The 22912-nt window shown below is 38.7% G+C and overlaps 1 protein-coding gene across 1 annotated transcript; it reads right to left on the bottom strand.

Moving 5' to 3' along the window:
* Positions 1 to 6180: 6180 nt before the first annotated feature.
* EIF2S3 (eukaryotic translation initiation factor 2 subunit gamma) lies at positions 6181 to 22909 on the bottom strand. Its single transcript, XM_003415947.4, has 12 exons — positions 22780 to 22909; positions 22147 to 22210; positions 19686 to 19813; positions 19470 to 19591; positions 18181 to 18275; positions 16690 to 16848; positions 14475 to 14609; positions 13045 to 13139; positions 12497 to 12641; positions 10452 to 10621; positions 7889 to 8061; positions 6181 to 6569 (listed from the first exon to the last, which is right to left on the bottom strand). The coding sequence occupies exons 1-12, from the start codon at positions 22846 to 22848 to the stop codon at positions 6506 to 6508; spliced, it is 1419 nt and encodes a 472-aa protein (XP_003415995.1). The 5' UTR covers positions 22849 to 22909; the 3' UTR covers positions 6181 to 6505.
* Positions 22910 to 22912: the final 3 nt, after the last annotated feature.

The raw sequence follows: 22912 nt of genomic DNA, 5'->3' as shown, positions 1-22912 counted from the left end.
TATTTCCTCTTCGATGTTCTTTTTGTTGATGTAGAGGAATCCAAGTGATTTTTGTATGTTTATCTTATAACCTGAGACTCTGCCAAACTCTTCTATTAGTTTCAGTAGTTTTCTGGAGGATTCCTTGGGGTTTTCTGTGTATAAGATCATGTCATCTGCAAATAGAGATAATTTTACTTCCTCTTTGCCAATCCGGATGCCCTTTATTTCTTTGTCTAGCCTAATTGCTCTGGCTAGGACTTCTAGCACAATGTTGAATAAGAGCGGTGATAAAGGGCATCCTTGTCTCGTTCCCGTTCTCAAGGGAAATGCTTTCAGGCTCTCTCCATTTACAGTGATGTTGGCTGTTGGCTTTGCATAAAACAAAAAAATTTTTTTTTTTTTGCATAGATGCCCTTTATTATGTTGAGGAATTTTCCTTCAATTCCTATTTTGCTGAGAGTTTTTATCATAAATGGGTGTTGGACTTTGTCAAATGCCTTTTCTGCATCAATTGATAAGATCATGTGGTTTTTGTCTTTTGTTTTATTTATATGGTGGATTACATTAATGGCTTTTCTAATATTAAACCAGCCTTGCATACCTGGTATAAATCCCACTTGGTCGTGGTGAATTATTTTTTTGATATGTTGTTGAATTCTATTGGCTAGAATTTTGTTGAGGATTTTTGCATCTACGTTCATGAGGGATATAGGTCTGTAATTTTCTTTTTTTGTGATGTCTTTACCTGGTTTTGGTATCAGGGAGATGGTGGCTTCATAGAATGAGTTAGGTAGTATTCCGTCATTTTCTATGCTTTGAAATACCTTTAGTAGTAGTGGTGTTATCTCTTCTCTGAAAGTTTGGTAGAACTCTGCAGTGAAGCCGTCCGGGCCAGGGCTTTTTTTTGTTGGGAGTTTTTTGATTACCGTTTCAATCTCTTTTTTTGGTATGGGTCTATTTAGTTGTTCTACTTCTGATTGTGTTAGTTTAGGTAGGTAGTGTTTTTGCAGGAATTCATCCATTTCTTCTGGGTTTGCAAATTTGTTAGAGTATAATTTTTCATAATAATCTGATATGATTCTTTTAATTTCAGTTGGGTCTGTTGTGATGTGGCCCTTCTCGTTTCTTATTTGGGTTATTTGTTTCCTTTCCTGTATTTCTTTAGTCAGTCTAGCCAATGGTTTATCAATTTTGTTAATTTTTTCAAAGAACCAGCTTTTGGCTTTGTTAATTCTTTCAATTGTTTTTCTGTTCTCTAATTTTTTTTTTTTAATTCATTTAGCTCAGCTCTAATTTTTATTATTTGTTTTCTTCTGGTACCTGATGGATTCTTTTGTTGCTCACTTTCTATTTGTTCAAGTTGTAGGGACAGTTCTCTGATTTTGGCTCTTTCTTCTTTTTGTATGTGTGCATTTATCAATACAAATTGGCCTCTGAGCACTGCTTTTGCTGTGTCCCAGAGGTTTTGATAGGAAGTATTTTCATTCTCGTTGCATTCTATGAATTTCCTTATTCCCTCCTTGATGTCTTCTATAACCCAGTCTTTTTTCAGGAGGGTATTGTTCAGTTTCCAAGTATTTGATTTCTTTTCCCTAGTTTTTCTGTTATTGATTTCTACTTTCATTGCCTTGTGGTCTGAGAAGATGCTTTGTAATATTTCGATGTTTTGGATTCTGCAAAGGTTTGTTTTATGACCTAGTATGTGGTCTATTCTAGAGAATGTTCCATGTGCGCTAGAAAAAAAAGTATACTTTGCAGCAGTTGGGTGGAGAGTTCTGTATAAGTCAATGAGGTCAAGTTGGTTGATTGTTGTAATTAGGTCTTCCGTGTCTCTGTTGAGCTTCTTACTGGATGTCCTGTCCTCCGAAAGTGGTGTGTTCAAGTCTCCTACTATAATTGTGGAGGTGTCTATCTCACTTTTCAGTTGTTAAAATTTGATTTATGTATCTTGCAGCCCTGTCATTGGGTGCATAAATATTTAATATGGTTATATCTTCCTGATCAATTGTCCCTTTTATCATTATGTAGTGTCCTTCTTTATCCTTTGTGGTGGATTTAAGTTTAAAATCTATTTTGTCAGAAATTAATATTGCTACTCCTTTTTTGCTTGTTGTTTGCTTGATATATTTTTTTCCATCCTTTGAGTTTTAGTTTGTTTGTGTCTCTAAGCTGTGTCTCTTGTAGGCAGCATATAGACGGATCGTGTTTCTTTATCCAGTCCGAGACTCTCTGTCTCTTTATTGGTGCATTTAGTCCATTTACATTCAGCGTAATTATAGATAAGTGTGTAGTGTTGTCATTTTGATGCCTTTTTATGTGTTGCTGACAATTTCATTTTTCCACTTTTTTGTGCTGAGACGTTTTTCTTAGTAAATTGTGAGATCCTCATTTTCATAGTATTTGACTTTATGTTTGTTGAGTCGTGACGTTTTTCTTGGCTTTTATTTTGAGTTATGGAGTTGTTATACCTTTGTGGTTACCTTAATATTTACCCCTATTTTTCTAAGTAAAAACCTAACTTGTATTGTCCTATATCGCTTTGTATCCCTCTCCATATGGCAGTTCTATGCCACCTGTATTTAGTCCCTCTCTTTGATTATTGTGATCTTTTGCATATTGACTTCAATGATTCCCTGTTTTGAGCATTTTTTAAAAATTAATCTTAATTTGTTTTTGTGATTTCCCTATTTGGGTTGATATAACAAATACATTTTTAAGGTATGCTTTTTCTCTTTTTAATCTATAAAACGTGTATGTACAAGAATGTATCCTACTTTTATACATTACTGGACTTAATTTACTAATACTTTAGTATGTTTTTTTTTTTTGGTAGTATTCTCTCCAAGTTTGAGTAGCAGGGATTAACAAGCAATGAGTTACCCAGTGCCGTTGAGTTGATTCTGACTCATAGCGACCCTATAGGACAGAGTAGAACTGCCCCATAGTTTCCAAGGAGCGCCTGGTGGATTCGGACTGCTGACCCTTTGGTTAGCAGCTGTAGCACTTAACCACTATGCCACCAGGAAACAATGACTTAGGTCGTCTTCCCCCCCCCCCCGCCCCGTATTCTGGAACAATTTAAATAAGAATTATCTGTACAGTAATATTTGAATAGCCTTTTCAGTTCATTGACTACCAATCTTTTAAGGGTTTCTGGTTTGTTTTAGTATTTCTAAGAAAGGCATTTCCAGAGAAGCATCCATTTCACTGAACTTTCTCCATATCAAGTTTTTCTAGAAATGGAATTTCAGAAGTTTTACAAGAGTACAGTCATTTCCACACTCTTATTAAATGTTTTTCTCATCAGACATGAAAGGGACTGGAAAGTGGGTAGGAGAGAGATGCTGATGAAGAGTGAGCTAATTTTATCAGGTGGACACTTGAGACTGTGTTGGCATCTCCTGTCTGGAGGGGGGATAGGAGGATAGAGAGAGGTGGAAGCTGGCAAAATTGTCACGAGAGACTGGAAGGGCTGACTCATTAGGGGGAGAGCAAGTGGGAGTATGGAGTAAGATGTATATAAACTTATACGTGACTGACTTGATTTGTAAATGTTCACTTGAAGCTCAATAAAAGTTAATAAAAAAAAAAAATGTTTTTCTTCTACAAAACAGAGAGATCCACACATCTCTTTGGTTACCTAAACCAAAAGACCATTGCCACTGAGTCAATTCCGACTCATAGCGACCCTATAGGACACAGAACTGCCCCATAAGGTTTCCAAGGAGCAGCTGGTGGATTCAAACTGCTGACCTTTTGGTTAGCAGCTATAGCTCTTAACCACTGCACCATCAGGACTTCTTTGGTTACATACAAGGAGTGAAACAGAGATTTCTAGATCAGTTTGAAAGTCATTTGGATAACATTAGAACTAGACAGTTTTCATGTCCCTTTCTTTGAGACTAACTTTACAACTTATCAGTGTTGTACATAGCACTAAGACTTTAATATGCTCCTTATTACAGCCCCTTTCTCAGTCCTAAGGAGCACTGGTGGCACAGTAGTTAAAGCGCTTGGCTGACAACGAAAAGGGCAGCAGTCAGAACCCACCAGCCGCTCCTCGGGAGAAAGATGTGGCAGTCAGCTTCCGTAGATTTACAGCCTTGAAAACCCTATGGGGCATTTCTCTGTCCTATGGGGTCACTGAGTAGGAATCAACTTGACGGTAGCGGGTGGAGGTTTCCTGAGTCCTATTTCTTTGTGATGTTTTTTAAATTTAGACTTGCCAGAAGTTTATCAACTTTTTAAAGAATTGGATGTCGGATGTTTTTAAAAGTCCCAGCTATTTGGTCTTCTGTTGCAAAGTAATTTCTGATTTTATCCTTTTTTTTTTTTCAGTGTTCTTAAAAAGCTTTTTATAAAAAAGTTTATGTGGGTTCAGATCATATCAGGCCTTTAGACCACTGTAAGGACTTGGCATTTTTGAGCAAAATGGGAGCTACTGAACGGTTTTCAGCAGGAGTGACAATCTGACTTAAATTTTATAAGGATCACGCTGGCTACTATGCTGAGAACAGACTGCAGTGGGGCAAGGGTGGAAGCAGGGAGGAGTTAGGCTATTCCAGGAGAAGGCCACTGGTGGCTTTGACCAGGGTGGTAGCAGCGGCGGTGGTGAGAACTGGGCAGATGCTGAAAATATCTTGACAGCAGAAGCAACAGGATTTACATATGCAACGTTACTTTTATCAATTAACATCCTGTTACAGGCAATGATTCTCAACCAAGTATATCTTTTGCTGAGAACTGATACAATGATTCCAAGTCCTATGAAAATGAGGCTCACTGTTTTTACATCTGTGGATACCCACTGCATTAAGCATGTGCTTTGCAAATAATTTGTCTGAAACCCGTGTGAATGCGTGACATTAATTACGACGGACTTCTGGTTTCAGCTCCAACATGAGACTAATTACAACAATCAGTCAACTATTGACAGCTTTTGGTTGTACATTATTCCAGAATTTCAGGTAGATGCTTACAAGACACATGGGAACATGTTAGATATCAAGTTCACGTTTAGAATAGGAAGTTGCTTTAAATAAATATGTTCCTCATGCTACAACACAACCCTTCAAAATCAGCCAAGTATTAAAATGCTTCCTTAAAACTTATAAACTTAAATAACACATAGCCATAACTTTTAAACTCTTACAAGGCAGCTTCAGGGCCCAAAAGAGCACAGTATCATGAGTGTGGCATCCAATCCTGCCTTAAATGTAAATCTAAGAAATGCGAACTAAAAAGTATTATCAGACTACTCAAACTCAGTAAGATTCTGTGTTGTTCCATGTTCCTACTTCTCAACTCTCAAAGCTTTTGGAGCCCTGGTGGTGCAGTGGTTAAAGAGGTTAACTGCTAACCAAAAGGTTGGGAGTTCGAATCCACCAGCTGCTCCTTGGAAACCCTATGGGGCAGTTCTACTCTGCCCTATAGGGTCACTATGAGTCTGAATCAACTCGATGGCAATGGGTTTGACAACAGGTTGGAAAGCTTTTAAAAATAATGCTTGTGCTCTACCCCAAACAGATTAAGTCAGAGTGTCTGTGGGGCCATCTTTCTTTCTTTTTTTTAAAGCTTCCCAGCAATTCTATGCCAGAGTTGGGAACCAATGCTCTAACAGAATCTTCTTAGGAAGCAAACGAATAAATAAGAAAATACAGCAGAGAAAAAGTGTAGGAACACGGAGAATCAGTTAAAACTCAAGGGGCTCACCCTGTAATGTCGAGTATCTTTTACTTCTTGAAAGATCCAAAGATTACTATATTTGAATTTGTATCATAACCATTTCAATTAAAGAGTTAACAGAAAACATAAAACAAGGCTGGGAAAGATCTCTGTTAGTAATCTGTTATCAACTGGTATAACACTATTTTTCAATGCGGGAAGACTATCTGGGTTCAGGGGTAAGCCAGTGCAGAAATATTCTCAGTGAGAGACTAGAACTGGCTTTAATTTCCTGTGTTCCAGTCTAGGAACAGAGTCAGAGGAAGGAAAGGTTCGCCCATGTTCTAAAGGATAATTTAATTTGAACCTGTTAATTTCCTTTTCACCTTAAAATTCAAAGATAAAGCAACATAAAATATAGAGAAAAGAACAGCTGGTCTTTAAGGAGAATTTGTGTCAAATGTTTACTGGTGCAACAGTCCTTCAAGCCTGGTACTACCCAAAGATGAATCATGGAAAAAAAAAGAAGAAGAAGAAGAAGAAGAAGACAGACTTTATTTCTAACAGGTATAGCGGCATGTGTGCTACAGCAAAGGCTGGCTGTAGCAAACAATTTAGCTTCATTTGGGAATGATTAATTTCTGCTAAAATGTAGAGTAAATCCAACATTATGCCAATTTTTACATTTATTATAGACCCTATTTTCGTACTAGAGGTTAAATTTTCATCACCAAAAAATGAGAATGACCTTACAGCTACTACTGTGAAATTAATCCCTTGGTATTCCTTTGAAAATATACTCCTAGGTTGTTAAGAGAAATTCTGACTTCATACAAATACATTATTTAACTGGGAGTCTTCAGTCATCATCTACTGTTGGCTTGATTGTCACTCCTCTTCTTATCTGACCCCAACCAATTAAGCTGCAAAATGAAAACAAAATAAAATCATGAATTTTACATCCATTAGTACCAATAATCGTATGACATAACTGGTTTTACCTGTCTGTCTTCCAAATTCAAGTTTGTTCTCATAAAGAAAGCCTACACTATCTTCTTAGCTTCCTAGAACCTGATTGGCTCTGGCCAGCATGCATGACAGGAAAAGCAAATAAGAAGTCGCTGCCATAAATATGTCCATTTTCAGTCTATCAATATATAACCACTCCTTCAGATCCAACAAGAGCAGTTCAGGTCCACCTAGGGTGCTGTTGCTTCTAGGTCCTTTGAGTACATTGAGCTAGGATTGTAACTTATTGAACAAAATAGGACTCCACAAGTCCACGTTATAACTAGATAAGTAAACAAATAACGGGGAAGAATACCAAATGATAAATGTGGAATGATGAAGTTGCGGGGGGGAAAAACCCACTATTTTGCAATCTTCACAGTCAAGTTCAATCTAGGCAAGAATCATCAATGGATACTAAATCCAGGGGGTGTAGAGGAGGGGAAAATATGATGAGAAGCAGGAATACTAGCATTTATTCTTCAAAATTGACAACGTCACGTAGGACAAAGAAAGGCCGAGGTAGTTCCAGATTAGAGATCAAAGAGACATAAAAACTAACTACAATGCGTGATCTTAGACCGGAAGGGGAATAATGCTTTGAAGGATGTTATTAGGACAAATGAGAAAACTGGAATATGGACTATACATTTCAGTATTTTATCAATGTTAAATTTTTTCAGGTGGTTATATAAGAATAGCTTTGTTTTTAGGAAATACACGCTGAAGTATTAAGAGGTCAATTGGCACGATACATGCAACCTACTCTTCAAATGGTTCAGAAAAAAATTATACACACACACATACATATGTACATATTGTACACACAGATTTTTTTTTTTAACTGGGTAGAGTATACAGGAATTCTCTATCAAATTCTTGTAATTTTTCTGTTAAGTTTGAAATTATTTCAAAATAAAAAGCTATCAAGAGTCAAAGACAACTGAAATACTGAACCTAAATTCATTGGTTTTTACATAGGTTGTGACTGAAATGAATGGCAACGAACTGCAGCATTTGGACTAAAACATGGGACTATAGTCTCATGAATTCAGGCTAAAGATACAGATTTCAAAGTCATCTGAATAAATAGCTAAGAGTTAACATCATAAGAACTACCGCATTCAATGAAAAGTGTGCATGCGTACGTGTGTATACACTCCAAGAACTAAGCTCCACAAGGAAATCCTATGTCTTTAGTAGACAGTAACAAAAGCTAATAAATAAAACTTACCGCCAGTGTTTCTCAACTCTTCGGCTAAGAGCAATTTTTTCTCCTACTTCTGTGCACACAGGATTAGTCAAAACAATTTTGCCTAAATCAGCCTTCACTGCACTAACTCTTCCTCCTGTTGACAGGGATCCTATGTTCACCATAAGCACTTCATTCTTAGACAGTTTTTGCACCTAGGGAAATAAATTGAAGAAAAATAAGCCCTCAAATCAAGTAAATTTGTGGGTATTTACTAGATACTTTGGAAAATAAGTAAACCATCGCGGTGTGATAGATCCCTTTTTATATGGCCTTTCTTGCCATGGTCTTGTAACTCCCACCAAATGACAAGGTGCTTGTGGTCCATCAAGGGGGTTGGAAAGATTGCTGTCTTAGTCATCTAATGCTGCTATAACAGAAATACCACAAGTGGATGGCTTTAACGAAGAGAAATTTATTCTTTCACAGTCTAGTAAACTACCAGTCCAAATTCAGGGCGTCAGCTCCAGGGGATGGCATTCTCTCTCTGTCAGCTCTGGAGGAAGGTCCCTGTCATCAGTCTTCCCCTGGACTAGGAGCTTCTCCATGCAGGAACCCCGGGTCCAAAGGATGTGTTCTGCTCCTAGTGCTGCTTTCTTGGTGGTATGAGGTCTCCAACTCTCTGCTTGCTTCCTTTTCATCTCTTGAAAGATAAAAAGTGGTGCAGGCCAACCCCAGGGAAACTCCCTTTACACTGAATCAGGGATGTGATCTTAGTAAGGTGTTACATCCACCCTAATCCTCTTTAATATAATCTTGCCTAATTAACCATAGGCAGAGATTAGGATTTATAACACACAGGAAAATTGCATCAATCACAAAATGGAGGACAACTACACAATACTGGGAATCATGGCCTAACCAAGTTGACACATATTTTGGGGGGAAACAATTGAATCCATGACAATTGCTAATAATGCAAATAAGGTGCACAGCACCCTTGGGGGGTGGGGTGGGACCATGAAAATAAGGTGTATGGAACCCTAACGAGGGGATTGGTAACAGTTGCCATCCTGCTAGGCTTTAAAGACAGCCAATCCCAGAGCAGAGAGACCTCACTACCACCAAGAAAGAAGAGCTGGAAGCAGAACACGTCCTTTGGATCCAGGGTCCCTAAGCTGAGAACCTCTTAGACCCAGGAGACAGAGAGAGAGAGAGCTGTAACACTGGAGATGGTACAAGACAACAAGAAGCAGTGGCAGAGAGATGGTGGCAGCAGAACCAGGAGACCAGCGCAAGATGGCACAGTGGGCTTCCTGCCCACGGAACAAGGTGGTTTCGGTAGGCTTGTCAACACAAAGCAAGAGAGCTGAGTGCCTTCGGGCAGGAGACTTACTGGCAGGGTGGGGTGCCTCTGGGCACTTACCAGCACAGCCGAAGGGCTCTGTAACACTTGCCCAACCAGGGCAGAGGCCAGTCCAAGGGGCCCAAGGGCCAAGGGAGAGGTCTGCGTCTGAGCACAGCTGAGGAGCTGTCCTGACTGAAGAGAACTGTATCCTGGGTCATTCCTGATCCTCAACTGTAACCTGTTAATTCCCTAATAAACCCCATAATCCTGAGTATTTTCTGTGAGTTCTGTGTGGCCGTTGGAACAAATTATCGAACCCAGCAGAGAAGTAGAGAGTGCCATGAGGACAGCTGGTGTAGGAATTGGTAAAAAGGTTGGAGAGGGGGTGTATATCTGACCTCCATTTCACAGGACTCAGCCTTGGGCTGTCGATGCTGATAATGACTCTCTCCTTCCCCTTGTGAAGTTAGGCAAGGAGGTCTGACGCTGCTGCCACCCCATCTTTATAACCATACACACATAGTGTGTGTATATGTACGTATGTGTGTATATGTAGACTAAAGTTAGCAGTTAAACACAGGCACCTTTAAAATATAAGCTAATAACCATAATACAGAACCTCTTAAAATTCTGAAACGGTTGTATGGCAGAAATGGATTACAAAATATCCTCAAGTGGGGGAAGAGCAGGACAATGGTTACGTAAGTTAGCATGGGTTCTGGAAATCCAATTCTAGTCACGTACCCTAAGCTGGTTACTGGAACCTTCTGAGCCTGAGTAAAATTGGATAACGGTTACCACACATGGTAATAAGTTAATTAGTATCTCCTAGTCCTATTATTTGGAGCCCTGGTGGTGCAACAGTTAAGTATAAGTGCTATGGCTGCTAATCAAAAGGTTGGCAATTGTTTTATGGGCCTGTCTAATCTCTGGCTGAAGGGTGAACCTCAGAAGTGACTTCATTACTGAGCTAAAAGGGTATCCAGGGATCATACTCTTGGGGTTCCTCCAGTCTCTGACTGACCAGTAGGTCTGGTCTTCTTTTTTTTTTTTTTGTGAGTTAGAATTTTGTTCTACATTTTTCTCCAGCTCTGTCTGGGACCCTCTATTGTGATCCCTGTCAGAGCAGTCAGTGGTGGTAGCCAGCTACTATCTAGCTATACTGGACTCACTGTGGTGGAGGCCATGGTAGATGTGGTCCATTAGTCCTTTGGTGTTTGTCTCTTTTTTGAAACAGAAATTATAAAAAGCATTTACCTTTGCTGCTTTCTTGTCTCCTTCAGTACGTACACCTAGAAGCCGTCTGAGTAGGAAATAGGAAATTTCCAATTCTGTGAAGATCTCAGGTAAAGCTCCAACTGCGCCAAGTACCTGCCCCACCATTCTGTCAGCCCGGCACAAAGTGGGGTCAATTTTTGTTCCAACTCCTAACAGAAAGTAAGATACACACAATTCAACTTTTTATTTCTTAAAATGCCTATAAAGCCAACTGTTCATCCAAAATTTAGCATATATCTATGCATTTTAATATGTACTTATATTTTCATACTCCTGTAACAGCTACACAGGTGTGACAAAATCCATTTTATCAGAAGAAACAGAACTGTAAACTTACAGGTTAGGTGAGCAACTGAGAACAGAATTTATTTAATTTAAATAATAAAAAAAAAGGCACAAATAGAGATAATAAAAAACCCATTGCTGTCGGGTCAATTCTGACTCATAGCAACCCTACAGGACAGAGCAGAACTGCCCCATAGGGTTTCCAAGGCTGTGAATCTTTACGGAAGCAGACTGCCACATCTTTCTCCTATGAATGGCTGGTGGGTTCAAACTATCAACCTGTTGGTTAGCAGTCAAGGGCTTAACCACTGCACCACTAGGGCTCCTTAACAAAGATAGTAGCCTAACTAAAAAATGAGTCTGAGTACCCATAACAAATGTTGAAAACAGAGAGAATTCATAACGAGTAATTTGTAGAATATCTGCTTGCCGTTTTCCCCCTTGAAGGCTGATCAAAAAGATATCTTAAAAAAGAATTCATGTTAAGATTCCTAGAATCCACTTCAAAATAATTTAGCTCTGTGTCTTCGAGGGGAGATACATAGATGAAGCAAGAGTAGTGGAACATTAGTAACTGCGGAAGCTGGGTGGTCGCAACATGGGGGTTGTCGTTACTTTACTACCTCTACTTTTATGTTTGAAAATTTCCATAATTTTCAAAAACCTTAAAGTTTCACTGTTTACCAGAAGAAAAAACAAAGGCAAACTAAGCAGATAAAATTGTATACAGTAAATTCTTAGTTATCAGGATAGAATGGAAAAATGAATTATATAGCCAAAACCCAGAGAACCAAAGACAAACTCTTTCACCAAATTTTTCCAGGATACGTTACCTCTAATTCCCACTGAATCTGCCTTTTCCTGGACATCTGGCAATACACTAAGTTCTAAAGGACTAGGAAATCCATAAATTATTTCAGCAATTTCTACCTAATGCAAAGTAACCAGAAAACCAAAACCAAACTCACTGCCGTTGGATTCCGACTCATAGCAACCCTATAGGACAGAGCAGAACTGCCCCTTAGAGTTTCCAAGGAGTGCCTGGTGGATTCGAACTACCGACCTTTTGGTTAGCAGCCACAGCACTTAACCACTATGCTTTTAATCCTGCCTCAGTCTAAGTATGATCTGACAGGATTCAGCTGACATTTGTGGGTAACTTTCCATTTGTAAAAATACACATAAAAAGCAACTACCCTCTACCACAAAAAGTGTGTAGAGATTTAAAAAAGAAGTATAGTTAGGTATTTTGAATGCTGGGTTATAGACCTCATTTTGTTATTGCTAAAAAGGAGTTAGTTAATCTATATACTAAGCCAGAATGTATTCTTTATGCTGAGAGGAGGAAATGGGGAGGGACTGCTTAAGGGGTACTGAGTTTGTTAGGGTGATAAGAAAATTTGGAAACAAATAGTGGTGATGGCTGCAAAACATGGAGAATGTAATTAGTATCACTGAACTGTACTTGTAAAAACGGTTGGAACAGCAAACGCTTTGTCATGTGTATTTCATCACAATAAAAGACCACAAAAATGGTAATTCTTACAAACACACGAAACCATCTCATGACCTAAAATTAATAGCTGAGCCACATGAACGTTTCCCTACCCCCATTTGATTATTAAAATGTCCAATTAAAATTTTACAATTAATGTATCCTTTTGGGTAATCCATTTCCCATGAAAGGTACCAGGAATGCCCATCAATTAAAAGCATAGGAATGACAGGAAAATCCTTACCAATAAGACCCCCTGGAGCAGCATACTGAAGATCATTATGTTCCGCAAAAAGTGACACAATTTTGGAAAAGATTGGCTTACACATGAGTTTTCCTTCACTGTCTTTGGAAACAATACCAGGTCTGACTTCTATCTCCTGGCCCACCTGTGAACATATAAATCCGTAATTAAAAATATCTGGAACAACATAAATATTATTTCTATATTGAGTTCTAACAAGCAGACCACAAAACTGAAACTTCACTATTAAAGGAGGAGGAAAAAAAGATGTGGAAGAGATCTTTAAAACCCGAACCATCCAACTATTGCTCATGACCTGCCACACAAGGCTATCAACACGTAAAACGTGCTCCATACCTACAAGGAGCCTAGAAATGTAGAGGTAAGACACTCAAAAGACATAACAGAAAACAAATCCCTATCTGAGGTACCAGACACTATGAAAAAACTATTTTATTTTCCGATTTGGATTTCCCGTCATTTTTTCCTGATTAACATAACGGGAAGTAAAAAACAAAACAAAACAAAAAATTTAAAACCCAGCTTACCTTTAATACTCCTTTCAGAATACTACCACCAGCAACACCCCCCTTAAGGTCATCAACCTCACAGCCAGGCTTGTTGACATCAAAGGACCTAATAACTAAAAGAAAACAAATTAAAGCCAATCCTGTCAATTTTAACTTTAGAAGAAACATTCTCTTCCAAGTCAAACTTTTCTAAAATAGTAGCTATTTAATATTTATACCATAGGGATGAGTTTGTCACAAAATCTAGCATTAATTATTCCAATGCTTACTGCAGCCTTACTTAGGGTGGTGGTGGTGTTGTTTGTGCCAGTGAGTTGATTGGACAGAGTAGCCTAAGTAATGTCAAAGTTCATTAATAGGTGGCCTGTTATGGTAAGTATATTCATACTATGAGGCATCATACACACACACACACACACAAAATACTATGAGGTACCATACAGCTATTAAAAAAGAATGTTAGAGCAACAGGCAATGATCTGGAAGGATGACCCTCATATACTGTTAAGGGGAAGGAAAAAAAAAAATATATCCACAGTATGATCCCACTTCCATAAAGAAACAGTAAAGCAGTAAATGCCTGTGTGTATTTATATGTGATGATACGAACAAAAGAAAGATGTGGAACTATACACAACAACAGTCAACTTTGGCTACGTCAGGGCTGAGGGGCTAGAAACAGGAGTCAGGGAGATTGTGGACTTTTTTCTTCATATACCTCAATATGTCTTCTCTAATAAAAATTTAGTTTTAGAACTACAAAACAACTCTAAGACTGTAACCTGCACTTAGGTACTGAGAACAGTGATTTTTAACAAAGGGTACACATCACAGTCACCTAAGAGAACATTTCCCATAACACACACAGGAGGCCTGGAGGATCAGAGGGGCTCAAATGTCTTTTCTGAAAAGACTCCTCCATCCCTATGTAGGAACCACAGGCTCAGATAAACAAACTGTACCAATAATGGTACTGCAGACTTATATTAAAGTGAAAAAGACATTAAAATCATCATTAATGGTATACTGAAATCATTTGTACGAAAATTCTAACATCCTGTTCCTAACTAAAATGTTATAAAACCACAGAAACTACTACATTACTAAACTTGATCACATACCATATACAGCACATAAAAAAGGTTAACATTCCTTCCAACTGTATTCAGGACTCTGTCCCTCATCCAGTGATGCAATCCAGCATTGCCAACGCAATCTTGGAATTGATGCATTTCAATTTATATGAGTTTTAATTTCACTCCACTGAGTTTAACTGTCGCCCTTGGATTTCATAACCCCATTCCCTTTTTTTAAAATTAAAAAAGATTTATGGAGGTTATGATTTACTATCACTAGGCAAAGATGATATATTAATAAACACCCCTAAAGGAGAATTACCAGCGTAGAAAAGATCAAATTAAGGCTTAAAGGTGAATCCTACCACTTACCAATAAGTCGGGGTTCTGAAGTAAAGTCTCTTGGAGGTACTGGAATTTTCTTTACTATGTACTCACAGACAACTTCAATATTGTACTTCAGCTGAGCAGAAATTGGAATAATAGGAGCTCCTTCTGCTACTGTCCCTATATGACAAAATCCAGAAAGATGGTAATTCTTGAGTTTTATAGAATTTGTTCTCCAATTCTGCTACATAAAACAATTGTTAAGATTACTAAAATAGATGTCTGAACATTGCCACACAAATGCTAACAGGTGGAAAGTGATAATTCTATTTAGAAAGATACCAATACTCTGTTCATTGTTTCCACTGAAAATATTATCCCTTTTAGGGAAAATTAAAAAAAATTATATTAATAGACACATTTAAGAGTAAAATGATAAAACTGTTTAAGAGAATAAAATACTGGCACTCCTGGGAAAGAGTACTTTATTAGTTGAAAAGATTTCCAGTAACATGTAATTAACCTCCCAATAAATGTCAAGATAAAATTACAGACTCTTTGCTAATCAAACATTCCAGGCACATATGCTTGCTCCTTATCAATTATATGTCAAACAGGCTGGTCGAAGAAATAGACCAAGCATAATGAGATTTTTATCAAAATGACATTCTTTTTCTTTATGATAGTACTGGATTCGTAAGAAGTCAATCTTTCTAGCAAAAAAAAATAAGGCTGAGAGAATCATTTCAACAATAAGATGCATCATGTCTTTCCCCAAATGTAAGACGCTATGCTGCTAGAGAAAAGGACACTATAAAGATTAAGTAAATCACTGTCAGTTCCAATGCTCGAAATAGCTATTCATAAGAATAGTGTCTGGCCATGCAAAGCACAATTGGTCTTTATTCACCTGGAGCAACAAAGGAAGAAAGAGTCAAGAACAGGAGGAGGATATGGAATGTGCGGCTAACTGCCTCCATGAACAACTGCCTCCTTTGCCATGAGACCAGAAGAACTGGATGGTGCCCAGCTACCATTACTGAACATTTTGATCAAAGAGTCTATAGCAGAATTCTGATCAAAAGGGGGAAAATGCAGAGCAGAATTTCCAATTCTCATGGACTCCAGATTTTATGGAGCCATGGAGGCTGGATGGGCCCCTGAAACCACTGCCCTGAGAGAATCTTTAAACCTTAAACCAAAAACATCCTCTGAAGTCTTCTTAAAACCAAACAATAGTTGAGCTTAACTAGTAAAGTATGTCTGCCTTGAGCATTATGCTCTTTTAAGGCCTATCTATATGGGATCAAATTGACAGCAGCAGCTCAAAAGGTTAGATAGGAACCTTAGGAAGCAGTGAGTTTATGTTAACAAGGGAGGAACAACTCAGAAAAGGAGGGTGAGAATGGTTACACAACTTAGAAGAATGTAATTAATGTCACTGAATTGTACATGTAGAAACTGCTGACAAGGTGGATATTTTGCTGTATATATTCTCAACAACGTTAAAAAAATAAAAAAGGATAGTGTCAGACTAAATTTTTTTAAAAGTACTTTGATTCATTTTACTATCATTGTGGAGAATTTTTTAAAAGGTCTAAGTTTCCAGAAGACAACTTCAATTCTGACTTTCAGTCACCAAAACTGTTCCTTGGTATATTAAATTCAGAAACATAGATTTCACTACTTATAAGAGAGTGACTAACAAGTAGTGAGTCCCTGGGTGATGAAAATGGTTAAATGCTCAACTATTAGCTGAAAGGTTGGCGGTTCAAACCTTCCCAAACACTCCTCGGAAGACAGCCCAGCAATCTGCTTCCGAAAGACCACAGTCTTGAAAACTCAATGGGGCAGTTCTACTCTGCACACTTCGGAACTGACTCGATGGCAGCTAATAACAGCAAATAGTAGGTAGAGAAATAAAGCCTAAAGATCCGTAAATTTATTCTGTTTTAGGTGATTATGTTAAAAGTAGATTAACACATAATATCTGGATTAAAGAAGCCCTGGTGACACAACAGTTAAGTGCTTAGCTGCTAACCAAAAGGCTGGCAGTTCAAACATACCCAGCAGCTCCACAAAGCCCTAGCCATCTGCTTCTGTAGAGATTGTATCTTAGGAAATCCTATGGGGCAGCTCTATGCTGTCACATGGGGTTGCTATGACTTGAAAACTGACTCAATGGCACCTAAAAACAACACCAGAATTACAGGGCTCTCAAAGTTAATTCACAGACTTATTAGATATTCCAGCTTCTTACCTTGTACAAATGCAAGGATCTGTTCATACTGTTCCTTAGCCTGACTTTCTTTTACCAAATCAATTTTATTTTGTAGAATCAAAATATGCTTCAGTTTCATGATTTCTATAGCAGCCAGGTGTTCAGAAGTCTGAGGTTGAGGGCAAGATTCATTACCAGCTAGATGATGAAGTATAAAAAAGATATATAAGAATTAACCGGAATGATCCAAAATAGGCAAACACACAGAGGTAGAAAGCAGATTAGTGGTTGCTGGGAGCTGAGGAGAGAGGGGAACGGGTGACTGCTTAATGTGCATGGGTTCTTTTGGGGTGATGAAAGAGTTCTGGAACTAGATTAGCAGGAATAGTTGTATAACATTGTGAATATACTTAATGCGATTATACACGTTGATGGTTAAAATGGGAATTTTGTTATCAGCATTGTGCCACCACCACCACAACAAAAAACAATTAGCTGGCACTTAATAAGCTCTTGGATGCCCTAGCCCTGCTAGAGGCAGAAGTCCTGGATATCACTGTTATCACTGCCAACTGTCCACCTTTTGCCCCTGCTTCATCCTCTGTGCCTGTGTTCACTGGATCCTCCCATCCTTTTAGCTCCCATTCCTGCTCCTGAGCTAGAAGCTTAGACTTAACAAGTTTGGTTTCTCAGGGTTTTTACTGGGCCTCAGCTTTTGCTCTGGCATAAGGTATAGCCCTCTGGCTCTATTCAATCTTTGAACTGTTCTGGCCCTGCCAAGCTCCTGAGAGGTGGAGAGTACTTAAGAGGGAAAGACATTTAATATAGTCTATGAATTATAACTAAATATCAGGGGCTCCTCCTTAACAAAGGGGAGAAGAAAACACTACCTGGGAAGGCGCCCAACAACAGTGTTTTATAAAGAAATAAGCATGTTTTGTTCAGCACTCCAATGATGACCCTCCCCAAGTTGTGATGTTCAGGAGTCCTGTATTATACCCATCTGGCATGCTCTTGGCAAATTATATCCCACAGGAACGAAATCTCAGCTCACATAAGGAAGCACAACCCTAGCTTTGAAAACCTCCATGCAGGCCTAGCCTTCAGCACTTCACGTGAATATCTGCACCTAAATAAAACCATTCTAAGTCAACGTTGCAACAGACAGTGTAGAGATGACCCCCCAAAACAAATAAACAAAAAACCCACCATACAAGTATTTTTATAAATCAATTTAAAACTAAAATAACAAACCATCTCATGTGATTTAAGTGGGGAAAAAAATGCACTACTTTTTTTTTTTTTGATATGACCATAAACACTCTCATAAGACATCAGCCCCAAATCCATCTTGTTTAGTATTTTGTGAAAGCTAGCAGGCAGGGATGTCTTCCTGAATGCCATGTTTCCATTCATGTCATCCTTAGCAGGTAATGGATATGACCCTTGAATGCACTAGCTCCCCTTTAAATATTCCATCTTTGGTTTGCTCCACACTGGTTTGTCCAATCCAATTCTGATATTATTTACCTATCAACAGAAGAGCTGCATCCATCACTGCTGCACCGTTCAGCATAGTAGCCATCAAAATATCGTGGCCAGGACAGTCAACAAAGGAAACATGCCTAACAATTGAGAAATATCAGTCAGCCTTAAAATCGATACTTAAACATGCAAGGCATAGACTTCCTGAAATTAATCACTTAGGAAAAAGATAACCAGCTGAGTAAAATCAGTGTAGATCATTACAAAGTAAATAAAACTAAGTTATATGTAGAAATAACTCACCTGAAGAGACAAAAACTCCCAAATCCAATTAAAGTGACTATGGTGTACAACGGGGTATAGAGTATATATCGGGAAAGCCATCAACTTGAAAGCTAAAACTTAATAAACTGTAAAATCTGTGTTAAGAGAAAGGGGAGTGACACCTGAAAGGATAATCTGCTGACAGTGTCTCTAGCACCTTGAAAAACTGGAATTGCCAATCTAAAATGGAGATGTCAGTGCTATTTTAACAAAATTATAGACCTCATACAGAATTGCTACTATTTTTAAAATTGTATGTTCACACTTCATGATCTAAAACAGGGGTTGGCAAACTAGGGCTTGCAAGTCCAATCTGGCCCACTTCCAAAATCTTTCATTTACGTATTATGTACATCTGCCTTATGATAGAAGGCAGAGCTAAGCAGGTACAAGAGAGACCCTATGGCCTGCAAAGTAAAAAAATATTCACTTCCCGAAGCCACTTTTCAGACAAAGATTAGACTAGACTATAAAACATAAAATAATACTCGTGAAGGGTGAGCTTCTCAGTTCAAGCAGATACTCAAGACCAAATGGGCGGCTCCTGTCCGGAGGCAGGAAGAAAAGGCAAGAAGGGACAGGAGCTGGTTGAATGGACACAAGAAACTGGGGGGAGTGTGCTATCACGTTAAAGGGATTGCAACTAGGGTCACATAAAAGTATGCGTGTAAATTTTTGTATGAGAAATTAACTTGAACTGTAAACTTTCACTTAAGGCACAATTAAAAAAAAAAGAAAAAAAATATTTACTATCTGGCACTTTAAAGAAAAAATTTGCTGATCTCTGATCAGGGCCAAGATTAAGGTGAAGCAAGTGAAGCACTCACCTTGGGTACAAAAATTCAAGGGGGTGCCAAATTAACTTCATGATAGACAATAAAAACATAAAATAATGGAAAATAAAAAAGCCATTCCACGATTGGGTTTAAATCATTCCCTTAAATATTTCAAAAAAACAAGAAATAATATATACATAAAATGTGAAGTGTGTTTAGCATGAAAGAGATCACCTGACTAATTTGAAGTTCCCTTTGGTCCCTGGAATGTCTGTAGGAAACTCATCGGGCGTATTACTTCCACAGGATTTATAACATTCTGGCCGAGGACAACTTGGGTCATCAAGTTTATAAATCTAAAAGTTTCAATTAAAAAAAGATTTGGATTTGTTATCTGCACATTCACCAATTAAACTTAAATGGTTTCTAGTTCCATAATACACAACTCACCTTAGCATTAGCATATCCAAGTTTGATTGTAATATTTCTTTCTAGCTCATTTTTGAACCTGACAGTGTGAACTCCAGAAATAGCTTTTACAACTGTAGATTTCCCATGAGCTACGTGACCAATTGTACCTATAATCAAAGTACAGAAAATTAATCCATGTGCATCCAATTACACCAAGTATTTCTTCAAGAGTGTTAGAACAGCAAACCAAAGCCATAGCTCACATTGTAGGTATGGACATGAAACCAATAGTGGCTTCAATTTTCCCTCCTATATATCCTTTCCTACTAAAAACTTGTTTTGACACAGGACTAAAGAGAGCTTTCTGTGTAACTGACAAGCTTGTTAAAAATCATACGCGGTGAAATATGCCCAAAAAACTGGACTCACCAATGAACACCAATGTTCACTGCAGCACTATTCACAATAGCCAAAAGGTGGAAACAACCTAAATGCCCTTCAACAGATGAATGGATAGACAAAATGTGGTACATACATACAATGGAACGCTACTCAGCCAGTAGAAGAAACGAAGTCTTGATACATGCTACAAGATGGATGGAGCTTGAAGATATTATGCTGAGTGAAATCAGTCAATCACAAAAGGACAAACAGTGTATGAGCTCACTTATAAAAATATAAGAAAAGGCAAATATACAGAGAACAAAGTTTATTAGTGGTTGCCAGGGGCAGGAGAGAAGAGGAAAGGGGGGAGGGGTAAACAGTGATGGAGAAATTGTACTGATTAAGGATAGAGTCATACAGCAAATTATTGTAATTGCTGCTAGTAAGTTATATACTTATAAAAAGTCGAACTGGCAAAAGTTGTGTGATAGATATACTTACAACAACAACAAATAAAGGGTAGCTGCTGAGGCTGATTATGTACAACGAAAAACCTCCTGGAATGTGGTTTCTTAGTTTGGAAGTTAAGGGTCATGGTTTCATGGGACAGCCCAGTTAATTGGCCTAATAACATGTTTAGTGCCTCTGTTCTGCCTGGGGTCTTAAAAGCTTGCAAGCACATACCCAAGGTACAACAATTGGCCTCTATTTGCCTGGAGCAACAGAGGAAGAAGGTGAGTCAGGAATAGGAGGAGGATATGGAATGTGTGACTAACTGCCTCCATGACTAAGTGCCTCCTATGTCATGAGACCAGAAGAACTGGATGGTGCCCAGCTATTGTTACTCAATATCCTGATCAAGGAATCCACAGAAGAATCTTGATCAAAGGAGAAAAATGCCGAATAGAACTTCAAATTCTCATGGACTCTAGACTTCCTGGAGCCATGGAGGCTCGATGAACCCTTGAAATTATTGCCCTGAGATAATCTTTGAACCTTAAAACAAAAAAAGCCCCTCAGGTCTTCTTAAAACCAAACAATAGTTTACCTTAACTGGTAAAAAAATGTCTGTCTTGAGCAATGTGCTCTTTTAAGAACTATCTATATGGGATCAAAGTGACACAGCAACTCAAAAAGATTAGATAAGAACCTTAGAGGACGGTGTGTTTATGTTAATGGTGGAGGAACAACTCAGAAAAGGAGGGTGAGAATGGCTGCACAACTTGAAGAATGTAATTAATGTCACTGAATTGTACATGTAGAAACTGTTGAATTGGTGTACATTTTGCTATGTATATTCTCAACCACCACAAAAAAAACCCAACATATCCTAAATACCTAAAAAAAAAAAAAAAAAAAAATACAGTGTAATAATAGCTACTCACCATATGTTATTAGAGAAATAACTGACTTCATTTAAAATATACGCTCGCTAAAAAGTATAAAATATCGTGTATTATCTTGTATATTAAGAAGCTTTCTACCATTTCCAGAGTGAGGTGACTAGATATGATGAGCCCTGACACAACTAAGAGGAATCTATGAAAATAAGAAAACAATCCAAGTTTAATTACAGTAACGCTGTCAAGGGTAGATTATATTTTAGAACTTTTTAACGGCCTTGGGTAGAGTCTAACTTCTAACTAAGCTTTACTGTGATGTTTGCACAGACTCTCAAATATCCAAAATTTACACAGTCAACGTAACTTCTCTAAAGTTCGAAGGGTGCCAATTAGGAAAAAAAAAATATTCCACTTAATAATGGCTTATATATCAAATAAGACTTTCACAAACTGCTCTCACAATAACCCCGTGCAGCAAATACAGCCATATTTTCAATTCTTCTTTAAACTCCTGCTACGTACGACTATATAATTCCTTACGTTAAATTTTTCAGGGTCTGGGTTACATCCTTCCTTCTCACTCAGTCTGTAACCTAGGTATTTGCAGCATTCTCTGCGTTTCCCAAGAAATCTAGCAGGTGCTTTGTTCACAAGAGTTCAGTATCTACTTCTTATATACCTGAAACCTCATATAATTCAATTAATCACACCAAGGGAGAAGTTAAAATTACTTGCCAGTGATCAAGCATGTCAGGACTCCAAGTTATTCTTACCTATGTTAATTGTGGCTTGTCTGCTGATGACTTCGTGTGAAAGGGGTGTCAACTTGGCAACATCCTGCAACGAAACATTTTATTATAAACCACTGCACAGAAGACAAAACAGGGTTTTCCATCTGACTTTACGTTTGCTACCTATAGCTCATCACCATCTGTACAGCTCTCTATTACTTCTGAAGCGCTTTTCCCATACAAGCAATCTTGTGCTCTGATGACTGGAAGCCCGAAGCACCCCTAATCGTTACACAACAAAAGACTACGCCTCCACTCTATGAGAAATCAGGAGGCCCGAGGCCCCCAACTTTGGAAGCTTTAGCACTGAAGGCCGTGGAGATGCTCCCTTCCCAAGCCTTCAGAGTTTGGTCAAAGCCTTAATGACACTCCGTGACGTTCCATCCGAATCCTTCAGGAGCTCGCGGTCCCACGAGCGCGCACACCCACAGCCAGCTCGCAGACCGGTCGAAGTGCAAGCGGTGGCGCGAGCGCGACGCAGGCCGCTCGGATCCGGGGCTCCCTCCTAACTCAGGCTCCCGACGGCCCGGCACCGCCTCGCCCCAACGCCTCCCGGGAGGCATGACCATCCCCACTCCCACGCTCACTCCGCGTCCTCCCAAAGCGAAACCTCACCAAGGTGGCGAGATCCTGGCTAGAAAGATGTGACTGCCCCAGAGTCACTCCCGCCTCGCCCCCCGCCATCTTGCCCAGAGAGGAAGGAAGTCGGCCAGGCTGTCGGCTGACAACACGCAAGCCCTCTTGTGAG

Source organism: Loxodonta africana, chromosome X, assembly GCF_030014295.1.
Source record: "Loxodonta africana isolate mLoxAfr1 chromosome X, mLoxAfr1.hap2, whole genome shotgun sequence".
NCBI classification, from domain to species: Eukaryota; Metazoa; Chordata; class Mammalia; order Proboscidea; family Elephantidae; genus Loxodonta; species Loxodonta africana.
Note: the sequence above shows the minus strand (reverse complement) of the source record. Positions and strands in the feature narration are given on the sequence as shown.